Raw genomic sequence first — 26262 nt, forward strand, 5'->3', positions numbered from 1 at the left:
AGGACCTTACCATTAAGTGTATAAGTCCTGCTAAGGTTTGCTTTTCCAAAATGCAGCACCTCGCATTTATCGGAATTAAACTCCATCTGCCACTTCTCACCCTATTGGCCCATCTGGTCCAGATCCTGTTGTAATCTGAGGTAACCCTCTTCGCTGTCCACTACACCTCCAATTTTGGTGTCATCTGCAAACTTACTAACTGTACCTCTTATGCTCGCATCCAAATCATTTATGTAAATGACAAAAGTAGAGGACTCAGTACCGATCCTTGTGACACTCCATGGTCACAGGCCTCCAGTCTGAAAAAGAACCCTCCACCACCACCCTCTGTCTTCTACCTTTGAGCCAGTTCTGTATCCAGATGGAAAGTTCTCCCTGTATTCCATGAGATCTAACCTTGTTAATCAGTCTCCCATGGGGAACCTTGTTGAAACCCTTACTGAAGTACATATAGATCACATCTATTGCTCTGCCCTCATCAATCTTGTTTGTTACTTCTTCAAAAAACTCAATCAAGTTTGTGAGACATGATTTCCCATGCACAAAGCCATGTTGACAATCCCGAATCAGTCCTTGCCTTTCCAAATACATGTACATCCTGTCCCTCAGGATTCCCTCCAACAACTTGCCCACCACTGAGGTCAGGCTCACTGGTCTATAGTTCCCTGGCTTGTCTTTACCGCCCTTCTTAAGCTGTGACACCACGTTTGCCAACTTCCAGTCTTCATTGAGTGTGATATCAAAATCGGTCACTCATCACCTCACTGGTCGAAATCAATTCTCTTGTCAATGCTTGAGCCGAGTGGCCCTGCTGAATCCCAAAAAGAACATCAGTTACCAAGTTATTGAATTGTAAGGCACCACTTGATAAAAGGATGGAAGTTGTTGCCAATAATTAATGATCAAGGGGAGCTTGATTGCGCAAAAAATGGCTGAATTTGATCTGTGCTGTGTGTCGGTTAGAGATTTATGCAGGTATATGAATGGGAAAGGTTTAGAGGGATAGGGACCAAACACGTGCAAATGAGACTAGTTAATTTTGGGATACCTGGTTAGCATGGATGAGTTAGACCGAAGGGTCTGTTTCCAGGCTCTATGACTCTATCTAGACTGAATTGACTTTCCTAGGGGCATTACTATTTTCGGATCTCAAGTCACTTATTCGTATTGATTAGCAAGGCCTACAATTACTTGTGAAAGGATACATATTTTATGGCTGTGGAAATAGTTGTTTGAAAGAACCAATGTAGGATGCACCAAATAATTACCTCCTGTATTGTAAGATTCTATTGTCAGAACTAAATATCCACACATCACTTTTAATCAGAGTCAAGAATGTGGTTCTGGAAAAGCACAGCCAATCAGGTAGCATCTGAGGAACAGGTGATTCAACATTTCTAGCATAAGCCCTTCATCAGGAATGTTGACGTTTTGGGCACAAGCCCTTCATCAGGATGCCTACCTTGAAGTTCTCCTCCTCCCTCTACAAGGATCTCAGTGAATCTCTCTCTCACTGCACCCCTCAGGTCATCTCCTCTGCCCTGAAGCTCTTCAGCCATGTCCTGATGCGACCACAGCCACATCTAGTCCTTCAGTGCCTGCCTACCGAATCTGCAGTCTTCACTTTGTCCTAGATATTTTTAATCAACCTGTTTAGATGTGTTATGACATAACTTTGGAGCAGTTCGGACTTGAACTAGTTCAGAGGGGCACTAGCACTGTCCCACAAGAGCCCCACATCATTTACATAAGCTGGCTGTTGGTTCTGAGAGATAATATAATATATATATAGTAGCAAACAGCTATAAAACTGTGATAATGTTTAGATTTGTGTCCCATTCTTAGCAAGATTGATTATTTCTCTGGTAAGTATGCAACGTAAAAAATGGTGGCAGAAAATGTCTTGCCTGTTCTTTTTCTTAACTGAAGGAAGTGACTGAATAGTCTGTCCCATTGAAAATACAAATATCCTTTTGTGAATTGTTCAAAACTTAATCAGATTCTTGACAAAAAACACATTCCCTTTGGTTTCATCAGCCTGCATTTCCCAAGTATCTTATCAACTCAGTCTTGAGCTACAGATTTGCCCAATCTCTTTTTGTGAAAATGGTTTAATTGATTTTTGTTATGTGTTCTTTTAGGTAAATTCTAGTTAAATTGTCAAGTTGGACATTTTGTTTGAACAAATGCCTTGGTGAATGTAGCTAACTTATTACAATTCACTTTCCAATGCTGTTTTGTTTTAGCAAAATTGAAGTTAAAAAGATAGTGTATTTTGGAAACTTCAAAGTAGAACCAGAAATTATTGCAAGTATGGAGAAAGTTATTATTTGGAAGAGTAGTTAAAATTTTGGCATCCAGTGCTAGTTTAAAAATTTTTTACAAAGGATGCATGGTTCTATATCTAACATCTTGTTGAGGCTGGTATTGAGAGAGTTCAATCAAGTCGGGTGACATTGATTAACTTATTTTGCAACAATTATGTTCCTTTGAGCAAAGATCTGATAAAGCTGCAAAGTTGGACAGTATCGTACAAATAATAACTTAAGGTGAACCTATGTTTTGACACCATTCTAATGCTTTTCATCTTGCTCCAAGTTTACTGAAAAGTTGGTCAGCAAGATCAATCCTGCAAGGAACTATAGGTGCTGCATCAGCTGTCATGCACTAAACCCTTTTAACTAATGTATTTAATGTTAGCAAAACAGTTAGTTTTAATTAAGTGATTGATGTTGAGTGATTATTGTTCTTGTCACTACCACGCATGCACAATCTAGTGTCAGCCTCATGATAAACAATTATTAACTAGTATCTTATTAATCAAAATGATAATTTTTACATTAAAATCGTTCAGCAGGTATTGCTGTGTGTGAGATGAGTAGCAGCAGCTGAAGGTTAACATTCCTTCATCCATTTTGTTCAGGGTTATTTTCAGCATTATTTCCAGGCTTTGAAGTTCACCTTTGTAAATGGTAATGTCATGAATAAAAGCAAACCACCTTTTATTGTTTAAACTGTAAATTTACCTGTACTAATGAGATTTAAACTTTCTGGCTATTTAGAATCATAGAATCCCTACAGTGTGGAAACAAGGCATTTGACCAAAAAATCCACACCAACACTTCGAAGAGCATCCCATCCAGACTCATTCCCTATTACTCTACATTTCCTCTGACTAATGCATCTAACCTACACATCCCTGAACACAATGGGCGATTTAGCATGGCCAGTTCACCTAACCTGCACATCTTCTGGACTGTGGGAGGAAACCAGAGCACCTGGAAGAAACCCACACAAACACACGGAGAATGTGCAAACTCCACACAGACAGTCGCCCGAGGCAAGAATTGAACCTTGGTCTGTGGCGCTGTGGGGGGGCAGTGCAAACCATTTCTGTGGAGTATTTTTAGACTTTTTAGTTTTGTTTATTTAACTGTAGTCATTGATTAATTCAGTTGGTTAGATGATTAAAGGGCGATACAGAATTACGTTAATAGAACAAGTTGAATCCAGTTTGGTTTGTGGAGGCATGTCCCTGTGCTTTGACCTACATTTGCAGAATCATGCCTCCCCAAGCTGTATGTATCAGTGTGGTCAGTCTAATAGTGATAAATACCTAATGTCTTTTTATGGCTTTTTGCTAATTGCCATCACTCCTTGTTGAGGCCACAAAATGGCAGTATTTCTGTCCACCAAATGTTCTGGATGAGTGTTTGAATGATACATGTTGGTTTGAGTCAAAAATGCAGTTGTTCTCTTTTTCTAGTATGCGGTGACATTCATGGTCAGTTCTTCGACATGATGAAGTTATTTGAAGTAGGAGGGTCACCAGCCAGCACCAGATACCTCTTCCTTGGTGATTATGTGGACCGAGGGTATTTCAGCATAGAGGTAAGCAGGACTGTAATTCTGTCAGCAGATTTTGCTTTGCTCAATAGGTGGGAAAGAAAGGACTTAAGATGAGATGTGTTAAAGTGCTTGGATTTTCATTATTGAATTAGATCATGTACCAGTTTCTTTTGTTCTCTTTCTAAAACACATGTTTTAAGTTCTCTGGTCCCATTCAATATTATCAGATATTGATGAACTGTTAAACTACACAGGCTTTGTGCTACAGTTCAGGATAGTGTTTAGCTGCATTGAAGGATACTATACTGCTGGGACTCAGATGAAACTGAGCGTGACATTAAATTGGAACACCGTATTCTGATCTTTGTCCAGCTGGCAGGTGGGTTCATACATTTTTTCTGATTTGTGAGTTAGGGTCATTGCTTCTAATTGTTTGTGCCTCTGATTTAGGTGCATGTTGAGCAAAATGTATACAGAAAGATTACCCCCAATCCTGCAGCAGTGAATAGTCTGCAGTCAAAGCTCTTTAGTAACTAATTGTTCAAGCACAGTATTACAGTTGATTACTTTGCTCCAGCAAAATTGGAGAAACGCTAGAAAAAGTGGTGCTGATAGCCTGTCGATGCAGGTTTTTTTCAGCTTTAGTAAAGCATATATGCAACTGTAGTGTTACTCGGGGTTTCTCATGGAGAAGTCAAGATTCTTCAGGGAAACGCTAACAATCTTTATTTTTAAATCACGTATTTTTGCTGCTATTTAGAGGCTGCTGATTGCATCAGTTTTGTTTTTAAATGTTCAAATCTTCTCTTAAATATGCCTTTTCACATTAGAAATTTTCAGTTTCTGTTGGTCTTGAGTAAGTTCCAGAACCTGGCTGGCAAATTTCAGTAATAAATGCTGAAACTGCATGGGCTGATTGTTGTTGTCAGTGGTAAAGGAAAAATGTCTGAAGTTGATGCTCAAGGATGTCCAGAGATTTTATGCAGGCTTTTACATGACAGCTGATGATATGTGGTGATTAGTTTTAGCATGGTGGCCTGCATTAGGGATTTGTGAGGTGGAGGTGGGTACTGCAGATGCTGGAGATTCGAGTCAAGGTTAGAATGGTGCTGAAACAACATAGCAGTATAGGTAGCATCCAAGGAACAGAAAAATCGAAGTTTCGGACAAAAGCCCTGCATCAGGAATGAGGCTGAGAGCATCGGATGGGGTCGGGGAGAAGGTAGCTGAGTGTGCAACAGGTGAATGGAGGTGGGGATAATGGTGATAGGTCGGAGAGGAGAGTGGAGCAGATACATGGGAAAGAAGATTGACAGGTGGGACAGGTCATGAGGACAGTGCTGAGCTGGAAGTTTTGAACTGGGATAGGGTGGAGGGAGGCGAAATGAGGAAACTGGTGAAGTCCACATTAATGCCATGGGGTTGAAGGGTCCTGAGGCAGAAGATGAGGGATTTATGAATACAGCAAGCAGCAGCATGACTCTTCAAACAATCAAATTGAAGAATCCACATTGAGAAATGGTGACTAAATGAGGAAGTGTAAATTAAAATAATCCATTGTAAAATTATACATAGGCAAAGTAAAGAGGGGGAAAAAAAGAGACACAAAATAAGTCTGTGTCCCATAATTAAATTCTTAGAAACTGAGCCTTCACACTTGTAAAATTTAGTTTTCCATGCCAGAGAAGTTATTTGCAAGTTATACATACATGTATTGTCTTTGAAGTTTCATTTGTACCTCTTGTGCCAGCCCTAACTTTCTCTTGTGTATTTAGTGGATGCATTTCAATGCTGGTTCTTTGAACAAAGTACTGTTTTAGGGTGGTTTGAGGAAGAACAAAGGAAACCTGGCACAAATGCTCAAGATATCTGTCAAAAAGCAAGAAAATGCCGGTACCAGAAATCTGAAATAAAAACAGAAAATACGGAGGAGATTTACCAAGATGCTGTCTGGACTGGAGGGCATGTCTTATGAAGAAAGGTTAGGGGAGCTGGGTCTTTTCTCATTGGAGCAAAGAAGGAGGAGAGGTGACTCGATAAAGTGGATAGCCAGAGACTTTTTCACAGGGCAGAAATGGCTATCACAAGGGGCCATAATTTTCAGAGGTAGGTTCTTTACACAGGGTGGTGGGTGTGTGGAATGCACTGCCGGCAGTGGTGGTAGAGTCAGATAAGTTAGGGATATTTAAGCAACTCGTGGGTGGATACATGGATGATAGTAAAATGAAGATTATGTGGGTTAGCTTGATCTTGGAGTAGGATGAAAGTCGGTGCAGCATTGAGGGCCAAAGGGCCTGAACTGTGTTCTAACTCTTCTTGGTACACTGATGACGGTATTAGTGCAATGTCTGATCCTCTCCCTGAACTGGAATTTCCATGATTTCTCCATTTCCTATTGTTCAACTCTGACTGCACCCTTCCCTGACTTCTGCCGTTTCGGGCAATAATATAGAAACTAATATTCATTAGAAGCCTATTAACTTTCTCAGCTATCTCAACTGCATTTCTTCACATCCAACATCCATTTCATTCCATTCTCCTAGGTCCTCTGTCTCTATTAAATCTATTCTGATGATGTGAACTCCAAGCAGCACAGCTGAAACGCCTTTACTCTCAACTAAAAATTCCCCAACCATAGTTGACAACGCCCTCAACTCTGCCTGTCACATTAGCCACACTTATGCTCTCACTGCTTCTCTTTTTTTGTTTCCTCGAATCATGATAGGGTTCCCTTCATCCTCCCCTTCCATCTCAAGATTTTCCATCTCCAGATTATTCACTTTTTGAAATTTCTGCCACCAAACTTAATTACCCCCCCCCCCAAACCTTCTCTCTCCTTTCAACATTCCTAAAGGACTGGTCTTCCACGATACCCTGCTGTACTTCAATCACTCTAATGCACCTCCACTTCCCATGGTACATTCCCATGGGAATGCTAATGTCGCATCTGCCTTTTATTTTTAAATCTCTCTCTTCACTGCACAAGGCCCCAAATATCATTCTATATGAGACAGTGACTTAAGTGCACTCACAACTCAGTGTGGTTTTCTCTGCATTGGGGAGGCAAACCAAAAGTTGGGTAATTCTACTACCACTGCTGGCAGTGTATTCCACGCACCCACCACCATCTGTGTAAGGAACCTATCTCTGAAAATTATGGCCCCTTGTGATAACCATTTCCGCCCTGGGAAAAAGTCTCTCGCTATCCACTCTATGCCTCTCATCATCTTGTACACCTCTATCAAGTCACCTCTCATCCTTCATTCAATTGAGAAAAGCCCTAGCTCCCCCAACCTTTCTTCATAAGACAAGCCCTCCAGTCCATGCAGCATCTTGGTAAATCTCCTCTGCACCCTCTCTAAAGTGTCCTTTGTATAATGAGGTGACCAGAGCTGAATATAATATTCCAAGTGTGGTCTATGTGGTCTAACCAAGAATTGCAAAGGAGACTGAGTAGGTTTGGAAATGTGAATGGTCCACATATCCCAAAATATAACACAGGCACAGCTAGAATCCATGTAGGTACACTTAGCAGCACTTTTTATTTGGAGAGTAGATTTTTAGATTTGTTTTTATGTACCTAATGGTAAATACATCCATACAGATGATGAAAACTAATAGTATCATGTTCCTCTGCCCATAACTTGCAAAAATTAGCTGTGTCACTCTATATTGTATAACTGCTAAATGGCCAAAGAATATTTTCCCAGCACGATAGTGACTACCCTAATCAAAACATTACTCAATGTATATTATGTAAATTCACAAAAAGGCCTATATCAGCTACTTTTCGTCTTGAATGGTGCCCAGTTTACCTCATTACCCTGGAAGGGGATAGTGCCTCAAAAATGTGAAAAGCAGGTGAAGTTAGCGGTCTCAAGCTGCAACATGGCAATAAACTGATGAGTTGTTTTTCTTCATTAACAGGAATTTGCAGTGTAGCCAAATGGACATTGTCCCTAACCATACAAATGAGTATTGGGATGCAAATTTCACCACCAATGTGATGCCAAGTATATGGGCTATACATCCCATTGACTGTTGGACTGTAACAAACAGCATGTTCTGTTCAATTGCAAAGGCTAACATGTTGATCATGCTCAACCAGCCTGTGCTGGCAACCATGTAGGGGAGAAAGTGAGGTCTGCAGATGCTGGAGATCAAAGTTGAAACTTTATTGCTGGAACAGCACAGCAGGTCAGACAGCATCCAGGGAACAGGAGATTCGACGTTTCGGGCACAGGCCCTTCTTCAGGAAGGCAACCATGTAGACAACATATCCATCAATTGATGTGATTCTGTGATTGGACACGTGTCAGCAATTATACTGGAACCAAATTTAAAATGTCAGCAAAGTTCACTGACAGAGAGGTAGCTTTTACAGGTGAGGGATGTCAGTATGTGCCAAATCTGGTATGCTCAAATCCTGGCCCACATTTGACAAGAGTATAGTTCTGCAGATTCTGCTATGAACAATCAGCCTCATTGGATTCTCAGTTAGTGCTCCCCCAAATAGTCTGTGTAGAGTTTAATGCACAGTGTTAAAGAATGGAAGCGCTCTGACTATATTGATCCTGGCTCCAGAACTGGCTGTAAGGCTCCAACCACACCTTAAATGAATTGAACCTTGTCTTTTTGGGACAGTTTCCCAGGTTGAACAGAATCTTTGCCCTCATACACTGGTTAAGGTACTGCTTGAAGTAGTCCTATGCATGTTTTTGTTACGTTATTCTCTCTTCCATGTTTAATCTCACTGTCTCAATTAATAAGAGCTAATTAAAGTTTCCCAAACAATTTTATTTCCATTCTTGTTTCTAGCCTGACTGCAGATTTCCTCTTTGATTCCGTGTTCACAATTTGGAGATTGTAAAACACCCTTTTTAAAAAAAAAAGACCTTTTTATAATCTTTGAACTTCTATGTCATTCTGTATTCCTTCCTTATCTACATTGGCATAACAGAGAACATATGCCAGTGTTGCTACTCCATCTGTTAATTCACTTTTTCCATACTTTCTCCATCCCATCTGAATTGAATTTTTGTGCCAGTATTTTTTCCCCCCTTTTCATCTAGATTGGAGCCAGATTTTGATTGAAGTCTAGATCTTCCTGTAACGTGTAAATAGGAGTCAACTATTTAGGTGATTAGATATTTCCTCTATTTAATGAGATTATAACTAATCTGTGATAGAACTCCTCTTTTATGCTCTAAAAATTAATATCTTAAAATATCAGCAATCTCAGATTTTAAATTCATGTAGCTGACGTCAATTACTGTTTGTGAAAAATAGTAAAATATTTATTTATAATTTGTCCAGTTTATTTGATTTTTACTTTATTAAACACAGCATTTTTAATGACTATTGTACTCCCTGTCTTCTCTTCAGTATCTCCCTGTTCATATATCACCCATTTGTTTTATTCCTCATAGCCCCTTGGCTAAATTGTTTCTGCATGAAAATTATCGCTAATTATTTCACCCGTATCTGTTAACTGTTCCTGGTTGGTTGTTTCTTCCCAGGTCTTGTCCATTTTAATCTAATACCTTACCACTTGCATTTTCAAGCATGTTGCTGTTTGCGCTATCCCTGTTCTGATGTAGCTGTCCTCACAGAGGAGGACCCATCTGTCTTAGAATTAATGCCAATGCCTAACAGTGAGCTCCTCTCCTGTCATAGCTTATTAGTCAAACATTAACTTCCCTTTCTAATCTCAAATGTGAATGGGCAAGTAAATCCGATATTGCCACCTATCAAGTCCTGATCTACTGTTTCCTAATCTACAAACATCTTTCAGGACTTGCAGATATCTTTGCTTACATGTCCATTGCCATAGACCACAACAGCTAATTGCTGTCTCACCTCTGAGAAAATTATCTCCAGTTTATACAATATTAATATATCTAAGCACTTCGTTAACAGAAGACAAGAAAATTGCTCTTAATTTTACTTGACAGACAGTTAAGTGTCAACTGACCTGTAGGTACAGAAATTTAAATTTGAGAGTTAGAATCCTGAGGATGATTATGCCAGATGCCTGCAATTTCTAGACTCAGTCATACAGCGTGGCAACATGCCCTTCAGTCCTACCAATTCATGCTAACCATAATCTCAAACTGTCCCACCTTCCTGTGCTCAAAGTTTATTATTCATGTACCTGTCAAAATGTCTTTTAAATGATGTAATGGTGGTGGAAAAGCACAGCAGGTCAGGCAGCGTCTGAGGAGCAGGAAAATCGATGTTTCGGGCAAAAGCCCTTCATCAGGAATAGAGCCGAAACGTCGATTTTCCTGCTCCTCGGATGCTGCCTGACCTGCTGTGCGTTTCCAACGCCACTCTGATTTAAACTCTGGTTTCCAGCATCTGCAGTCCTCACTTTTGCCGTTTAAATGATGTAACTGTATCTGTAAACACTGCTTCCTCTGAAAGTTCATTCCACTCATGAACAATTGTGTTTTTAAAAAAAAGCCGCACATGTCTCTTTAGTTTTTCTCCTCTCACCTTTTTAAAGAAAAAACAAAAAGCCTCCTAATCTTGAAAATCCCCCACCCTAGGGAAAAGACAACTATTCACTTTATCCTCTCTCCTCATTTTATAAATCTATAAGGTGGCCCCTCAACATCTTACGCTGTAGTGGAAAAATGTCCCAGTTTATCCAGCCTCTCCTTAACTCAAACTCTCATTTCTGCCAACATCCTGGTAAATACTGGACTAGATGTGGCATGGTAGCTCAGTGGTTAGCACTGCTGCCTATCAGCGCCAGGACCTGGGTTCGATTCTAGCTTCAGGCGATTGTCTGTGTGAAGTTTGCACATTCTCCCCGTATCTGTGTGTTTCCTCCGGGTGCTGCAATTTCCTCTTACAGTCCAAAGATGTGCAGGTTAGGTGAATTGGTCATGCTAAATTGCCCATAGTGTTCAGGGATGTGTAGGGCTGGTGCATTAGTTCTGGTAAATGTAGGACAATAGGTTAGGGGAACGGGTCTGGGTGGGCTACTCTTCAGAGGGTTGGTGTGGACTTGTTGGGCCGAAGGGCCTGTTTCTATACTGTAGGGATTCTACAAATTCTCTTTGGTTTAATAATATCCTTCCTATAATAGGGTGACCAGAAGAGGCCTCCTAACATCCTGCCCTTAGGAGCCTGGATCACCTTTGGAATAGGATGACACTAAGTTTTCCACACTCAATGCTGCTAACCAAATCTGACTTAAATTTTTTTGCATGCATTTTTGTTTTCATACACTTTAACTGTGCCCACTGATATTGGTGGCATGCTTCTCTAAAGAGAAACTGTTCTGGAATCATAGTACTGAAAGAGGGCATTCAGCCCCTTGTTTGAAACAGCTACCCCTTAGACTTTCCTGCTCTTTCCTTTAGCCCTGCTAATTTTCTTTTTCACTTGTATGTCCATTTGCCTTTCTGAAAATTGCTACTGAATCATCTTCCACCACCATTTTCAGGAAGTGAATCCTAGAACACCCTCAATCGTGAGGAGCTGCCAAAGAAGAGCAATTTGATACATTTAGAACTAAATTCATGTCTCACTTTACTGGTTCTTTTGCCATTTATCCTAATTAGGTTTTTTCTGGTCACCTGGCAGCAACAGTTTCTCCGTATAGAACATTACAGGGCAGTGCCAGCCCTTCAGCCCTCAATGTTGCGCCGACCTGAGAAATCAATCTGAAGCTCATCTAACCTACACTGTTCCATTCTCGTCCATATGCCTATCCAATACCATTTAAATGCCCTGAGAGTTGGCAAGTCTACTATTGTTGCAGGCAGTGCATTCCACAACCTTACTACGGAGTAAAGAATCTACCTCTGACATCTGTCCTTTATCTATCATCCCTCAATCTAAAGCTATGTCTCCTCGTGCTAGCTGCCATAATCCAAGGAAAAAGGCTCTCACTGTCCAATCAATCTAACCCTCTGATTCTTAGATCTCAATTAAGTTACCTCTCAACCTTCTTTCTAACAAAAACAGCCTCCAGTCCCTCAGCCTTCCCTCGTAAGACCATAACGGGTAACATCCTAATAAATCTCCTCTGAACCCTTTCCAAAGCTTCCATATCTTTCCTATAATGCGGTGACCAATATCTATTAAAAATTCTCAACTTTGAACTCGTGTGGGATTTGCACATTCTCCTCATATCTGTGTGGTTTTCCTCCAACAGCCCAAAGATGTGCAGGTTAGGTGAATTGGTCATGCTAAATTGCCCATAGTGTTCAGGGATGTGTAGGTTAGATGCATTAGTCAGGGTAAATATAAGATTAGGGGAATGGATCTGGCTGGGTTACTCTTTGGAGGGTCAATGTGGGCTTGTTGAGCTGAAGGGCCTGTTTCCACACTGTAGGGATTCTATGATTCACCTCTGCTAATCTTCCCTAAACTTGTCTGAAATAAATGCTACATTTAAGTAGTTGACTCTTTTTAAAAATATATTTAATGTATCTGGGTAGTTTGTGTCCTAAGGTCATAACAATGTTATATAATTAGATATCTTTTGTCTGATCAGATATCTATTTTAAAAGTCATAATTCACTGTTTCCATCTCTCCAGTATTGGCACACTGGTTTTTGCGCTCTCCCTACTAGAGGAAGCTTCACCCATATCTGACCCATGCTGTGTCTGTCTTAGAACAGTAAAGGGACCTTCATGCTGTTTCTAACTAGTGCTGTACCTGTGCCAGGAGTATTTAGTGGAGGAGTTCCCAAATAGCAATTGCAAGATCCAGTGAAACATTCTTCTCACACATATAATGTAGTCTTAATGTGTTTTGCTCTGTGGATCCAGAAGGATCTTCAAGACTATTTTTTAAATTCAATCATGCGACATAGATGAAATTGGCTGGACCATTTTCTCCCTGTACCAAATTCCTTTGAGAAAGTTACTGTTGTGCTGCCTTTAACTACGACAGTCCTTTGTAAATATGCATAGTGTCGTTAAGTAAGTAAGTGTCAGGATTTCGACCCAGTGGTGATAAAGAAACGACAAGATAGTTCCAAGACTGGATGTTGTGTAGCTTGGAGGGAAACTTGGAGGTAGTCGTGTTTCCACGTACTTGCTGACCGCGGCTTCCTCGGAGATAAAGGTCGCAGGTTAGGAGGGCACTGTCAAATAAGCCTTGGTAAGTTATGACAGTACATCTCGTGGGTGGTGCATGAGATGTACCACTGTGCATTAGCGCTGAAAGGAGTGAACATTGAATGTTTGTGGATGAAGTAACAATCAAACCTGGTTGTTCTAATGGTGTCAAGTTTCTTGAATATTATTACAACTGCACCTATCCAGCAATGGAGGGTCTGTGACTCTTTTCCAATAAACCTCTATCAGCCACCTTCAAGGCTGAAGTCAGAGATGAGTTGTTAACTGCAGAATTCCTAGTCTGAGTTCTTCTTCAAAAACCCTTTGTCCTCATTCCTGGAAATGGCTTGGAGGGCACTGTCAAGCAAACCTTCGTGGGACTAATTTATGCTGGCGTTAATGACTCGAAGACTAGGAAATGCTAAGTCTTTCCCGCTGTCTGGCACTGATATCCATCAACAATTTTTAAACAGAAGTTTGACACAAATACCAGTCAAGTGTAAAGTGCAAGTCAAATATACATTGCAGCATCTGAAGTATTGAAGTTAACTGTATCTTGTAACTCCTGAGTTACTTTAACAGTAGTTTGAGGCAAGCTGTTGAATATGCTAACCTGAATCCTAATTAGGTGTTTTTCTTTACAGTGTGTACTCTACTTGTGGGCTCTTAAAATTCTGTACCCAAATACATTGTTCCTTTTACGCGGGAATCATGAATGCCGACACCTCACAGAATATTTCACCTTTAAACAAGAATGTAAGTAACTGTTAAGTTCTGTTGCACTATTTTGAGGCTAAGTTCATGACTTGTACTCTGTAGTTGTACTAAGTTCTAGATGGTAGGTGATAAGATCCTAATTCTAAGGTATGCCCTATGGTTACTGTAGACTGGGAGGACTGTACAGTTCTGCAGTTGTTAAAAATGGGCAAACAGTAACACTGTGATATTTGCATAGAGCCTGAAATGGTTAATCTTCAGTCTCCATAGCCCGGTCACAGAAACAGTGAATTGAATAATTAAGGTTGTTTTTCCTTAACTTTTATGGGGAAGGTTTTTCCCATATGGTTGATAACAACTGTATTGGATAGCTCTTTGATACTTGTGCATCCAAGTCAAATTTTTGAGGGTTGCCTTTTAGTCTCGTCTTTGGGACACTGGAGTTGCTTTGTTGGTGATTGGCCTCCGAGGTAGAATAGTTCATAGTGGAGTTTCCTCTCCTTATGGGATGGGAAAATTATTTCTTGTGACGGGCCATAAAGTGTATAGCTGAGCTGATTTGCAGCAGAGTGTGCCCATTTCACAAAGAATGGCAGGACCTTGCTTTTAATTCCAGTCTCTTTTGAAATTAATTGGTTGTGGTTGCAATGACGCTTGGCCTTAAATCTGTCAGGCTGTCAGTCCTGGAATGTTAGAATGCAAGTTGAGGATAACATCGAGCAAAGCTGTTGGGTGCCTTGTGGTTGTGTGTCTTGGCTCACTCCCACTACCCATTTCCTACATGGGAAGTATTATTTTAGACCATTGTTCCTGCTTTTTTCCCCATACCCTTTGATATCTTAAAACCTAGAAACTGTTGTTTAACTCCTCAAACATTCAATTCTGTGGCAGAGAATTTCAACTTACCACACTTTGGGTGAAAACCTTTTTATCCATCTCAGTCCTAAATTGCCTACCCGGTCCTTAGATTGTGACCCTTGGTTCTGGACTCACCAGTCATTGAGAATATCCTTCCACATTTACCCTGTCTAATCCTGTTAGGATGTTGTAGGTTTTTATAAGGTCAAACTTTTCTTCAAGCTCCAGTGAATATAGTCCTAACTGACTCAGTGTCTTGGGTTATTTGGGAGTTAGCTCCAGTGAATATAGTCCTAACTGACTCAGTGTCTTGGGTTATTTGGGAGTTATATCAATCAACAAAAAAAATGTCATGAGGGTGGCACGGTGGCTCAGGGAATAGGGTTCGATTCCTGCCTCGGGCAACTTTTTTTAGATTACATTACAGTGTGGAAACAGGCCCTTTGGCCCAACAAGTCCACACTGACCCGCCGAAGCGCAACCCACCCATACCCCTACATTTACCCCTGCACCTAACACTACAGGCAATTTAGTGTGGCCAATTCACCTAACCTGCACATTTTTGGAGTGTGGGAGGAAACCGGAGCACCCGGAGGAAACCCACGCAGTAATGGGGAGAATGTGCAAACTCCACACAGTCAGTCGCCTGAGGCGGGAATTGAACCCGGGTCTCTGGCGCTGTGAGGCAGCAGTGCTTACCACTGTGCCACCGTGCCGCCCACGTAACCACTGTGTGGAGTTTGCATATTCTCCCTGTGGGGTTTCCTCTGGATGTTCCAGTTTCCTCCCATAATCCAAAGATGTGCAGGTCAGATGAATTAGCCATGCTAAATTACCCATAGTGTTAGATGACTTAGTCAGGGGTAAATATAGGATAAGGGACTGGGTCTGGATGGGTTACTCTTTGGAGGGTCGGTGTGGACCTGTTGGGCCGAAGGGGCTGTTTCCACGCCGTAGGGAATCTAAATCTTAAAAACAAAAAGTGGGGGGGGGGGAAGAGGAAGAAGAAACACAAACTATTGTCTGGTATGACGTTATAATAGTAGCAAGATCTATGCAGTTGAAGCTGTCTGTTTGGAAACCTTATGAGTAAATATTACAAAAGATCTCCTAGTGGGAGGGAAAGAGGAATGTCAGCAAATGTTACCAATGGTATGCAGATAAATATGAATATTTATTTATAGTAGTTTTTAATAAGCACAAATGCAAGACTAGGTTATTAATCTATCCTTTTTTAAAAATAGGTAAAATCAAGTATTCCGAAAGAGTATACGATGCTTGTATGGATGCTTTTGACTGCCTTCCTCTTGCTGCGCTTCTAAACCAGCAGTTTCTTTGTGTTCATGGAGGACTTTCTCCAGAAATTCATAGTTTAGAAGATATTAGAAAAGTAAGTACTTTATCCTTTGATCATTTCCATATATATATGGATGTGCAGGGGCTGCACCTCAGGAGGGTATGAGGAGAAATTATTTTTTAAAAGTTACAAATTTCAGAGCTTGTGTTGTTAATTTTGATCACTATTTTGATCTTTCTCATGGACTTGTGTTACGACATGGCGGTGAACCTTTCTTAATTAAACCAAACACCCAGGAAAGTTCACCTTGCCTCGTGGTTTGTGAAAATGAGTGACAGAGAACTCTCAAATTCCATTATTTAAAGAAAATAACATCAATTTATTTTTTAACTTTCATAGTGAACATTAAACAGCTATTCACAACTCTAAGCCCCCATTTTTTTCTTAACTGCTTCTTATATGCCTCCAACTCTATAACAATACAATGTTCCCATAAGACACTTAGTAAAATTAGACCAACTTAAATTTCAAAGCCACATAGCTGCTGTTGTCTTCTGTGTCTTTCTTGTGACCGAAGATCTCCCTGGTCGCTGTCTGTCTTTTTACTGTGAATATGTTTCAGATGAAAAGGTACCTTTGAAAGTGTGTGTTTCCTTATTTATTGGAGAACAAGGTGTCAACTCTCCGTGCGTTTCTCTCTTGATGGTAGTTGCTCTCTGACCAGTTTTTGAAAGGTTTACCCCCCCCCCCCCCCACCCCAAAAAAAAGCATCAGACTGTCTCTTTGGTTTGATGTTGGCAAAACAAATTTAAACTCGATTGGGTTTTAGTATCCTGGGGCATAATTTTAAGCTGGTTAAATTCAATGTGTTATCAAAATTGCAACCAAAACTCAGGTATACATTTAACAGCCAAATGTTACATATTTTCAGTTTTCCAGTACGCTCTGGGACTGCCAACTAGTCTTATACACAGGTGCTTGTAATCTCAGTTCAGAACAGCATTCACTCTCTCTTAAAGGTACAGTGCAAGTACTTCATAACACTTGGGTGATAACCAAAGTTCAAAAATTAGTTCTTTATCAATTGTTCAGCATTTATGTTTGAATAAGTTACTACTTCCATCCCACAGGGGTGAAAGCCCCTTGGAAATTCCTTCTTCAGAAGTTTATATTCTAATGCAGTCCATTGAGTAATAGCTAATCAATGTTTATTTGTTGATCCATGCCCTCAATGTCTTGTAGATTTTACTTGTTTCCATAAGAGGACCATAAAATGTAGGAGCAGTAGTGATAATTCTCAACTCCATTTTCTGCTTTATCCCCTTAACCTTTGATTCCCTTTTGATTAAGAAATCTATTTACCTCCGCCTTGAAGAAACTGACCCAGCGTTCTGCCCCAAACCAACCCTCTGCAGTAAAGAATTGCTTAGGTACACTACCTTCTGAGAGGGAAATTCCTTATCTCTGTATGTAATGAGAGGTTCCTTACTCTGATCCTAGACTGTTCCACAAGGAAAAACAACCACTGTGCATCTACACTGTCAGCCCCCTCCACCTCAAGAATGTTGTATATTTCAAGAAGTCACATTTATTCATTGAGCTCCAATGAGTACAGGCCCAAGCTACTCAACCTCTCATCATATACCTTCCTATCTGGGCTCAATGTAGTCAACTTTTTCTGGATTGTCTGCAATGTCAGCATATCTTTTGTTACATAAGAGTACCACAATTGTTCAGCGTATTCTAGGTGTAGTGAACACTAGGTGTAGTGTCAGTAAGTCACTTCACTTGAATCCTTGTGACATCAGTTAGGTTCAGCTTGTGGTAGCTTGTGTACATGTTTAGATAAACTCTTCAACACTGTCTGTCACGTAACCCTACTAGCAATAGAAACAAATTTAACTTGCATGATTTGAACTCAAGCAGATAAGCTGTTTTCTTATATTTTTAACTGTCATATGACATTGGTTCAATCTCAGTTTGCTTATATCCCCACATGCTAATAAAATCAGAAAATGCCGGAGAAGCTCAGCAGCTCTGACAGCATATGTTGAGGAAAAAAGGATTTATGTTCTGGGTTTGATAGGGCTCTGCATCCCGGTGTGCAGCACTTTTTCTCTGCAGGCTTTCTCCATTTGAATAATATTCATCCCCTCTCTTCCTTCCAAAGGGATGACTAGAGCAATTGAGGTTTTGAGTAAAAAGAAGGAAGCAAATGTCAGTAGAGATCAAGTGAATCTTTAAGTATAAAGGCAGTAGGAGCATACTTAAGAGGGAAATTAGGAGGGCAAAAAGGGGACATGAGATACTTTGTCACATAGGGTTAAAGAGAATCCAAAGGGATTTTGTAAAAACATTAAGGACAAAACGGTAACTATAGAGAGAATAGGGCCCCTCAAAGATCAGCGAGGCAGGAGATGGAGATATTAAACGAGTATTTTGCATCAGTGTTTACTGTGGCGGAAGGCATGGAAGATACAAATGTGTGGAAATAAATGGTGACATCTTGAAAAATGTCTATATTATATTGGAGGTGATGCTGGATGTCTTAAAGCATAAAGGTGGATAAATCCTTGGAACCCAAACAGGTCTACCTAGAAGTCTGTGGGAAGCTAGAGAAGTAATTGCTGGGCCCCTTGCTGAGATATTTGGATCATCAGTAGTTGCAGGTGAGGTGCCAGAAGACTGAGGTTGGCTAATGTGCGACTATTTAAGAAAGATGATAAGGAAAAGCCAGGGAATGATAGGCCGATGAGCATAACATCAGTGGTGGGCAAGTTGATGTGGGGAATCCTGAGGGACAGGATTGACACATATTTGGAAAGGCAAGGACTGATTAGAGGTAACCAACATGGCTTTGTGCATGAGAAATAATATTTCACAAACCTGAGTATTTTGAAGAAGTAACGAAGAGGATTCATGAGGGCAGAGTAGTAGATGTGATCTAGATAGACTCCAGTAAGAAGTTTGAGGAGAAAGTATGGTCTGCAGATGCTGGAGATCAGAGCTGAAAATGTGTTGCTGGAAAAGCGCAGCAGGTCAGGCAGCATCCAGGGAATAGGAGAATCGACGTTTCGGGCATAAGTTTCGGGCACATTCCTGAAGAAGGGCTTATGCCTGAAACGTCGATTCTCCTGTTCCCTGGATGCTGCCTGACCTGCTGCGCTTTTCCAGCAACACGTTTTCAGCTCCAGTAAGGAGTTTGATAAGGTTTCTCATGGTAGACTAGTTAGCAAGGTTAGATCACATGGCATACAGGGAGAAGTAGCCATTTGGATTCCAAACTAGCCATTTGGATTCAGAGCTAGCTCAAAGATAGAAGACAGAGGGTGGTGGTGGAGGGTTGCTTTTCAGACTGGAGGCCTGTGACCACTGGTGTGCCACAAGGATTGGCGCTGGGTCCACTGCTTTTCATAATTGATATAAATGATTTGGATGTGAACATAGGAGGTATAGTTAGTAAATTTGCAGATGACACCAAAATCTGGAGGTGTAGTGGACAGCAAAGGTTACCTCTGATTACAGCAGAATCTTGATCAGATGGGCCAATGGGCTGAGGAATGGCAGATGGGATTTAATTTAGATAAATGTGAGGTGCTGCATTTTGGAAAGGCAAATTAAGACGTAATGGCAAGGTCCTGGGGAGCATTGCTGAACAAAGAGACCTTGGAGTACTGGTTCATAGTTTCTTGAAAGTAGAGTCTCGGGTACATAGGATAGTGAAGAAGGGGTTTAGAATGACCACTTAGATTTTCAGCATCAGTCAAGCTATTTCAAGTACCTGGAGCGATTAATTCTCAGACCTCCTGAGTCTGAGGTTCCTAACTTGTTATGATGTGACTATCACTGATGTGGCGATCTTTTTTTTTTGCCTGTTGCTAATTGGCACTCATTCTGGGCTAGGTGGGACCTCTATAAACAGGATGGTCTACACCTGAACCAGAGGGTTACCAATATCCTGGGGGTGGAGGTTAGTTAAACTAATTCAGCGAGGGGATGGGAACCTAAATTGTAATTCCAGTGTCCAGGAGGTTGAGAGTACTGAGATCAGAAATATGGTTTCAAGGTTACAAGAATTCACTGACGAGCAGGAAGGTGGTTTGAAGTGTGTCTACTTCAATGCCAGGAGCATCTGGAATAAGGTGGGTGAACCTGCAGCATGGGTTGGTACCTGGGACTTCGATGTTGTGGCCATTTCAGAGACATGGATAGAACAGGGACAGGAATGGTTGTTGCGGGTTCCGGGATTTGGATGTTTCAGTAAGAGCAGAGAAGATGGTAAAAGAGAGAGGGGAGTGGCATTGTTAGTCAAGGACAGGGTTACAGGGGCAGTAAGAATGTTTGAGGACTCGTCTACTGAGGTAGTATGGGCTGAGGTTAGAAACAGGAAAGGAGAAGTAACCCTGTTGGAAGTTTTCTATAGGCCTCTGAATAGTTCCAGAGATGTAGTGGAAAAGATAGCAAAGATGATTCTGAAGAAAAGAATAACAAAATAGTTGTTCAGGGGTCTTTAACTTTGAAAATATTGACTGGAAGTACGAGTATTTTAGACAGGTCCGTTTTTTGTGCAATGTGTGCAGGAGGGCATCTTGACACAGTATGTAGACAGGCCAACAAGGGGCGATGCCACATTGGCTTTGGTACTGGGTAATTAACTCAGCCAGGTGTTAGATTTGGAGGTAGGTGCGCACTTTGGTGATAGTGACCACAACTCAGTTATGTTTAGTTTAGCAATGGAAAGGGATAGGTATATACTACAAGGCAAGAATTAGTGCTGGGGGAAAGGCACTTATGATGTAATTAGGTAAGATTTAGGATGGGGATGGAAATTGCAGGGAGTGAGCATAATTGAAATATGGAGCTTATTCAATGAGCAGCTACTGCGTGTCCTTGATAATTATGTAACTGTCAGACAGGGACGAGTAAGGCAGCTGTGGTTTACTAAAATAGTTGAATCTCTTGTCAAAAGGAAGAAGAAGGCCTATGTTGGAATGAGATGTGAAGGCTCAGTGAGGGTGCTTGAGTTACAAGCTAGCCAGGAAAGACCTAAAGGGAGAGCTAAGAAGAGCCAGGAGGGGACATGAGAAGTCGTTGGCAGATAGGATCAAGGAAAACCCTAAAACTTTATATAGGTATGTCATATAAAAGAATGACTAGAGAAAGATTAGGCCCAATCAAGGGACAGTAGTGGGAAGTTGTGCATGGAGTCAGAGGAGGTAGGGGAAGCGCTAAATGAATATTTTTCGTCAGTATTCACTTCAGAAAAAGACAATGTTGTCAAGGAGAACTGAGATACAGGCTACTAGACTAGATGGGATTGCGGTTCACAAGGAGAAGGTGTTAGAAATTTTGGAAAGTGTGAGAATAGTTAAGTCCCCTGGGCCGGATAGGATTTTTCCTATGATTCTCTGAAGTCATGGAGGAGATTGTCAAGCCTTTGGCTTTGACCTTTGTCACCGTTGTCTGCAGGAATAGTGCTGGAAGACTGGAAAATGAGACAACCCTGGTAGTTACAGATCAATGAGTAATGTGTTCGAAAGGTTCTAAGAGATAGGATTTATAATCATCCAGAGAGGAATAAATTGATTAGAAATAGTCAACATGGTTTTGTGAAGGTAGTCGTGTCTCACAAACCTTAGAGTTCTTTGAGAAGGTGACCAAACAGGTGGATGAGGGTAAAGCAGTTGATGTGGTATATATGGATTTTGGTAAGGCATTTGATAAGGATCCCACGGTAAGCTATTGCACAAAATACGGAGGCGTGGGATTGAGGTTGATTTAGCGGTTTGGATAAGAAATTGGCTAGCTGAAAGGGTGATGGCGGATAGGAAATGTTCATCCTGGAGTTCAGCTACTAGTGGTGTAATGCAAAGATCTGTTTTGGGGCCACTGTTTGTCATTTTGACAAGTGACGTGGATGAGGGCATAGATTGATGGGTTAGTAAATTTGCAGGTGACACTAAGGTCAGTGCAGTTGTGGGTAATGCTCTAGAATGTCACAGATAACAGCGGGACATAGATAAGCTGCAGAGCTGGGCTGAGAGGTGGCAAATGGAATTTAATGCGGAAAAGTGAGGTGATTCACTTTAGAGCAACAGGAATAAAGATTACTGGGCTAATGGTAAGATTCTTGGCAGTGTAAATGGGCAGAGAGATCTGTGTCCATGTGCATAGATACCTGAAAGTTGCCACTTAAGGTTGTTAAGAAGGCGTATGTTGTGTTAGCTTTGTTTTGGTAGAGGGATTGAGTTTCAGGGCCGTGAGGTCATACTGCAGTTGTACAAAACTCTGGTGCGGCCACAGTTGGAGTATAGTGTGCAGTTCTGGTTACCGCATTATAGGAAGGATGTGAAAGCTTTGGAAAGGGTGCAGAGGCAATTTACTAGGATGTTGCCTGGGATGGAGGGAAGGTTTTATGAGGAAAGGCTGAGAGACTTGACACTGTTTTCATGAGAGAGAAGGAGGTTGAAAATTGACTTAATTGAGACATATAATCCGAGAACAAAGAACATTACAGCACAGTAACAGGGCCTTCAGCCCTCTAAGCTTGCGCCAATCCATATCCTCTATCTAAATCTGCTGCCTATTTTCTAAGGATCTATATCCCTTTGCTCCCTGACCATTCATGTATCTATCTAGACATATCTTAAATGTTAGCAGGTTTTGAGAAGATTTGTAGCTCAGGTTGAGGTTCTGGATGTAGGTTTGCTTGCTGAGTTGGAAGCTTTGTTTTCAGACATTTTGTCACCATATTAGGTAACATCAGTAAGCCTCCAGATGAAGCACTGGTGACATGGCCTGCTTTCTATTAGTATGTTTAGGTTTCCTTGGGTTGCTGATGTAATTTACTGTGTTATTTCCTGTTCTTTTTCTCCAAGGATTGTAAATGGGATCCAAGTCAACGTGTTTGTTGATAGAGTTCTGGTTGGAATGCCATGCTTCTAGGAATTCTCATACATGTCTCCAATTGGCTTGTCCTAGGATGGATGTGTTTTCACAGTCTGTTAGATGCAGTGTATTCAAAAAGGACCGGTACCCAGTAAATATAGTCTGCCGATTTTCTCAGAACAAATCCCAACAAGCGGGCAAAACCTGTCCAGAAACTATAGCCACTCTTCCCTATGTCAAAGACATCTTGAAAATGACTGCCAGACTATTCAGACCTCTTGGCATCATGGTAGCCCACAAACCCACCAACACAGTAAAACAGCAGCTAATGAACTTGAAAGACCCTATAAGGTCAACAAGCAAAACTAATGTCATTTACAAAATACCTTGCAAGAACAGTAACAAACACTACATTGGACAAACAGGCATAAACCTAACCACTAAGGATACATGAACATCAACTAGCCACAAAAAAAGACATGACCCACTATCCTTACATACAGATGAGGAAGGGCACCACTTCGACTGGGACAACACATCCATCCTAGGACAAGCCAAACAGAGACACGCACAAGATTTCCGAGAAGCATGGCATTCCAACTGGAACTCTATCAACAAACACAATGACAATTACCACTCCCTGAGAAAAAGAACAGGAAATGCCGTCACACTGAAAAATGCTGTCAGCCAACCCAAGGAAACCTCAACACATAAATAGAAAGCAGGCATACCACGAGTGCTTCACCCTGAGTCTGACTGGTGATGTTACCTCGTATGGTGATGAAATGTCTGAAAATGAACCTTCCAGCTCAGCGAGCAAACCTACATCCACATCTTAAATGACACTATTGTTCCTGCCCCCACCACCTCCACTGGCATTCCAGCCACCCACCACAGTCTGCTTGAAGAACTTTCCATGTATATCTCCCCTAAACCTTTCCCCTCTCATTAGATTGGATGGACAGTGAGAGCTTTTTTCCTCGGATGGTGATGGCCAGCACGACGGGACATAGCTTTAAATTGAAGGGTGAGAGATATAGGACAGATGTCTTTATTCAGTAGTAGGGGCGTGGAATGCCCTGCCTACAACAGTAGTAGACTTGTCAACTTTAAAGGCATTTAAATGGTCATTGGATAGACATATGGATGAAAATGGAATCTTACATGGGAGGAATCATACATGGGAGGTAGGCTTCAGATTGGTTCCCCAGGTTGGTGCAACATTGAAGGCCGAACTGTCTGTACTGCGCTGTTATGTTCTATGCCCTTGAACTGAGGACAGATACAAGGCAACCACTTGCGCATGTGGATAATTTATGTAGGCCAGACTGGTTAAGGATAGCAATCTCCTTTTCAGAGGGGCATTCGTGAACCTGATGGGAGTTTTAAAACAATCAGATGATGGTCACCATTTTGAGACCAACTTGCAATTCCAGATCAATTGAATTAATCTCCATCAGCCATTATCATGTGATTGTTCTGCATGGCATCAGAACAGGTATTCAGAGATAGAGGTTGGGAAAATGTTGTAGCTGTAAGAGTTTTTTTAGGTATTTTCAGTGTTGGAGCTGATATCCTCAAATGTTTGAGCAGTAACTACTGTTTTATAAGCTGTTGCATTGTTTCAGAACTTGGTGGGGGTGGAAAAGGAGGAAATCTTTAAAAGCAGAGGAAGTTAGACAAAAGCTGTGGCAGTGACCACATGGGAAGGGCTTCAAGCAGAGAAAGAAACTGACACTGCTGTCTGACCCAGCAGTGTCTGCACAGCTACTGCCTCTGCTTTTGATTTCAAGTATCTGTGGACATCCCAGTTCTTATAAGAAAAATTAATAACAGCGAGATTCACAGGTGACCTTGATGAAACATGTGTGGGAGAGCTCAAAGCAGGGGAGCAGCAAAGTGGCTTTTTAAAGTGTAGCCTTACTGTGAACTTTGAAAAGCTACAATAGTCAGTAGAATGGTTTCTTTTTTATTATGCGTTTTATTGAGATCTGCCTCTTAATTAAACTTTAAAAATATAAAATATAGATACTAAGGTAGCCTGGAACTGTGCTTTTTAGAGCAGTAAGATTGTGCAGTATTTTCTGGGCCTATAACTAGTTAAGGTGTAAAGAGGGCCTTAAATAGAGTGTGTTCTCCCTGTCGGATATGGGAGATTAGGAAGAGTTTCCATGTTACTGATGATTACGTCTGCAGGAAATATTTGCTTGCAATTCCTATAGTGGGGGGGGTGGGGGGGGGGGGGGAAATGTAACATGCATAGTCAGGTTTCTGGTACCAGGATTGACTCTAATATAAAAATGGATGTGCCAGGTTCCAAGTAATCGTTTGTGATAGGGGACTCTCAGTCATAGGCAGAGACAGACATTTCTGTAACTGATGCTGAGAAATCAGAATGGTATGTTGCCAGCCTTGTGTCAGGATCAAGGATATCTCTGAGAAGGTGCAGAATATTCTCAAAGGGGAGAGGAGCCAGCAGGGTGTAGTCGTACACATTGGAGCTAACGACATAGGAAGAGAAAAGGATGAGAATCTGAGGCAAGAATGCAGGGCGTTAGGCAGGAATTTTTTTAAAAAAAGAGGTTCTCAAGGGTAGTTGTATCTGCATTACTCCCGGTGCCACGAGCTAGTGAAGATAGCAATGAGAGGATGGGGCAAATGAATGCATGGCTGAGGAGCTGGTACAGGGGAGAAGGGTTCACATTTTTGGGTCATTGGAATCTCTTCTGAGGTAGAGATCTCTTTCGGAAGGGCAGATTGCACCTGAATTAAAAGGGGACTAACATAGTGGTGGGGAGATTTGCTCGAGCTGCTCAGGCGGATTTAAACTAAGTTGTGGGGGTGGGACCCAGAGGGACCCAGATATAAATGTATATTGGAAGGGAAAATCAGGGTAGCATTTACACACTTAATGGTAAGGTCCTGGGGAATGTTGCTGAACAGAAACTTTGGAGTGCATATTCATAGTTTCTTGAAAGTGGAGTCACAGGTAGATAGGACAGTGAAGAAGGCATTTGGTATGCTTCCCTTTATTGGTTAGCGCATTAGTATGTGAGTTGGAATATCATGTTGGGCTGTGCAAGACATTGGTTCGGCCACTTTTGGAATGCTGTGTACAGTTCTGGTCTCCCTCCAAAGGAAAGATGTTGTGTGAACTTGAAAGGGTTCAGAAAAGATTTACAAGGATGTTGCCAGGTTCGGAGAGTTCGGACTCAAAAATTGACATCGTAACTGCCTCCTTTTTTTTCTTCTTGCTCCTAAATAAGCTTGTGCTGGAGACCCCCATCCTCATAAATGTGTGCCCAATCTTTGTTTGCCTTTCCCTCATGTTCCAAGAATATGTTGTTTCCATCCATCTAAATGCTCAATTTTCCAGGTTCTGGAGTGAACTTGAATCCCACCCTCCGATATTTGGCCATGGCCCCCACAAATACACTTTGACTACAACTGTAGTGCACTCTTCCCTTCTATAATCATAACAGCTTTACTATTCCTTTATCTTTGTCTACCTCTGTGGACATTGTTGATGTGCTTTCATTCTCCTCTGCCCCAATCTTGCCAATACATTTCTG

The 26262-nt window shown here is 41.3% G+C and overlaps 1 protein-coding gene and 1 non-coding gene across 7 annotated transcripts in view; both read left to right on the forward strand.

Annotated features, from left to right (window-relative positions):
* The window catches only part of LOC122541750 (serine/threonine-protein phosphatase 2B catalytic subunit beta isoform), a 117102-nt gene that overhangs the window by 54890 nt on the left and 35950 nt on the right, over window positions 1-26262 (forward strand). For all 6 annotated transcript variants that reach the window (XM_043678655.1, XM_043678657.1, XM_043678660.1 and 3 more), the window contains exons 3-5: window positions 3767-3891; window positions 13575-13686; window positions 15750-15895. In XM_043678655.1, coding sequence (XP_043534590.1) covers window positions 3767-3891; window positions 13575-13686; window positions 15750-15895 — 383 coding nt within the window. The remainder of the gene's footprint in view (window positions 1-3766; window positions 3892-13574; window positions 13687-15749; window positions 15896-26262) is intronic.
* LOC122541954 lies at window positions 13799-13936 on the forward strand. Its single transcript, XR_006309723.1, has one exon. It is a non-coding gene; the product is annotated as a small nucleolar RNA SNORA84 (small nucleolar RNA).

The sequence above is a fragment of the Chiloscyllium plagiosum genome, chromosome 38 (assembly GCF_004010195.1).
Source record: "Chiloscyllium plagiosum isolate BGI_BamShark_2017 chromosome 38, ASM401019v2, whole genome shotgun sequence".
NCBI lineage: Eukaryota > Metazoa > Chordata > Chondrichthyes > Orectolobiformes > Hemiscylliidae > Chiloscyllium > Chiloscyllium plagiosum.